At 21.8% G+C, this 2,453-nt stretch overlaps 1 protein-coding gene across 1 annotated transcript; it reads left to right on the forward strand.

Annotated features, from left to right (window-relative positions):
* Positions 1-2,372: 2,372 nt before the first annotated feature.
* EIN_271910 (Hypothetical protein) lies at positions 2,373-2,417 on the forward strand (the record flags this gene model as incomplete). Its single annotated transcript, XM_004256579.1, has 1 exon — positions 2,373-2,417. A coding segment is annotated over one exon (45 nt), but the record flags the coding sequence as incomplete, so codon positions are not given.
* Positions 2,418-2,453: the final 36 nt, after the last annotated feature.

The following is a 2,453-nucleotide window of genomic DNA, read 5'->3' on the forward strand; positions in this document are numbered from 1 at the left end:
AGGATTAACAAGACTCAACTGTTTTTTAATTACAATTGTAATCGAAAATGGAATTTTGGTTTTGTATTTTTGGGCAATGAAAAGCATTATTAAGTTGGAAAATATAATGTTTGTTTTGAATTAAAAGCACCATAAAAGTAATTTTTGAATCTTGGGTCAATAGTTTAATTATTGTTTATACAAACCAATATTATAGTTTTATTTATATTCACTGACAAACATCATATGCACTGACATCAGTCCATAAAAAATTAAGTCAGTTACTATTGTCTGACATATTTTATAGGGATTTGTGTCATTTCTCATAATGATTAGGTAGGCAAAAGATACTTTGTGAGTCAAATATAGTTTATTTAACTAAAGTAGTTTATGGTTAACTAATTTTTGAATTTTTTGTCTCTTCTCAGATATACAGTTAGACAAGTTTGCCTTAAATGGAATAGTTTGACTTAAATGATTCACGTTAATGGTTTAAAAACCAATTATTATAGTAAACAGTGGGTTAAACTAGAGAATAATCAAATGGTTAAATAGAATAATATTTAAATTATTATTAATTTTATTGATTTATGTCACACTCTGATCTTGAAAAATAAAACCACGACACATGTTAAGTATTGTTTTATATGTTTCAATGTGTTTGTCTCGTTGAGTTCAAACGCGCCAAAACATGTGCCGCCTCATTCTGAAACGTTTGTATTACTTTATATTTATTTTAATATGATAAATCAGCAGTATTTCCTATCGCGATGGAAGAATACTGCTTTTAACTTAATTAAATAATAATATCCATAAAAACGAATTCAAAGAAAGGAAATACTGCTAAATTTCTCAAGAGTGTGATTTATTAAGAATCATCGCTTGATTTTGGCCAATAAAAAGTAAACCAACTTAATAAAGAGTGGGCCTATGTTTTTTTGGTTTGTTCTTAAGAAATGCTCGTTCAATGGAGAACAACAAAAATAATAATTTTACACTCTAGGGAAATTAGACTGTATTTATAATTGAATTTGAAATGTTATGGTTACTTTATTTAACAAATTTTGATAAAACTTTATTGTTTGTGGTCACATTAAAATGTTGGTGATGATCATGATCGTGTGATAGTTTATAATTATCTTTACTTTTTTCATTGCTTTCTTATTCTTTATGTTGTGTGTTTGGGTTTTTGGCTTGCTTTTAATTATTCAATTTTTTATATAAACTTGATAATAAAAAAGCAATTAATTAGTTCGAGTTATAGTTCAAAATTTTATTATAATTAAATTATAATATTTACCATTTAACCCAAACTTGTCGTTTAAGTCAATCTTGTCATACTGTAATGTGATGCAAGTGATAAAATTTTAACAAGATATTTAATAAATATGTAATAAAAAATACTATATAATTTTTATATAAATTATTTTTATAAATTATTTTAATAATAATTATAATAATTTTTATTAAATTTGAAAATGAAATAGAACTGATCTAGAAATACAAAAATGAAAGGCCATATTTTTGAATAAAGTATTAGATTTTTTAAAACATTTTAATAAAAAACATTTTTAAAGAAACAAAATTTTGTTTCTAATATTAATATATAAACGATTTATTATTTATTCATTATAATAACTAATTTTTAATTAAAATGTATCATATATTTTTGAAATATAATGTTTGTTTCAAAGTATAATATGAATAACATTAACTATAATTATCTTTCGTATTTATTAAAAATAACAGAAAAAAGTCAACTCATTTATTCAAAATTCGTGTTTTTTATCAAATAATTTTAAAAGAAATTGATCGATTTTAAACGAATTAAAAAAAATTAAAATCTTACTTAAATACTTCGAAAAACAAATTATATCAAATATTTTAAAGATTGGTCGAAAAGTTAAATTGATAATTTTTATATATTATATGGATCAACTCCATCAATTTAACACCTTTTAACAAATTATTTTTTCTAAACAATAATAAAAACATTGATACTATAGTGTTTTTTACTTAGAAATTATTAATTCAAATACTATAAAACTATTATAATAAGAAATTATATTCTTCGATATTTGAAACAAATCTTTTTTCGTTAAAATTTATCGTTATAAAGTATTGATTACTTTATACGAAAAAATCTTCAATAATTGTTTGTATATAAAACACTGACTTTAATAACTCAAAATTTACAAATGCTTCAAAATAAAAATATACAATTTAATAACAATTACATTAATAATTACAATTATAACACAACCATATTGAATAAAGCAAAAAAATATGGATAATTTGAGCTTTATATAAAAATACAACAAACAACATATCCGTTTATTGTTTTAGCACCAAAAACAATATAAACTTGAATTTATAATTCTGTAATAATTATAATGATATTTTTATTGGTTGTAGCTGTCATTGCTACAAACACAGAAGTTGAGTGGTGCAAATACCAAACAAACTTGAATGTT

Source organism: Entamoeba invadens, assembly GCF_000330505.1.
Source record: "Entamoeba invadens IP1 unplaced genomic scaffold scaff_1105074724503, whole genome shotgun sequence".
In the NCBI taxonomy this organism is placed as follows: Eukaryota; Evosea; order Mastigamoebida; family Endamoebidae; genus Entamoeba; species Entamoeba invadens.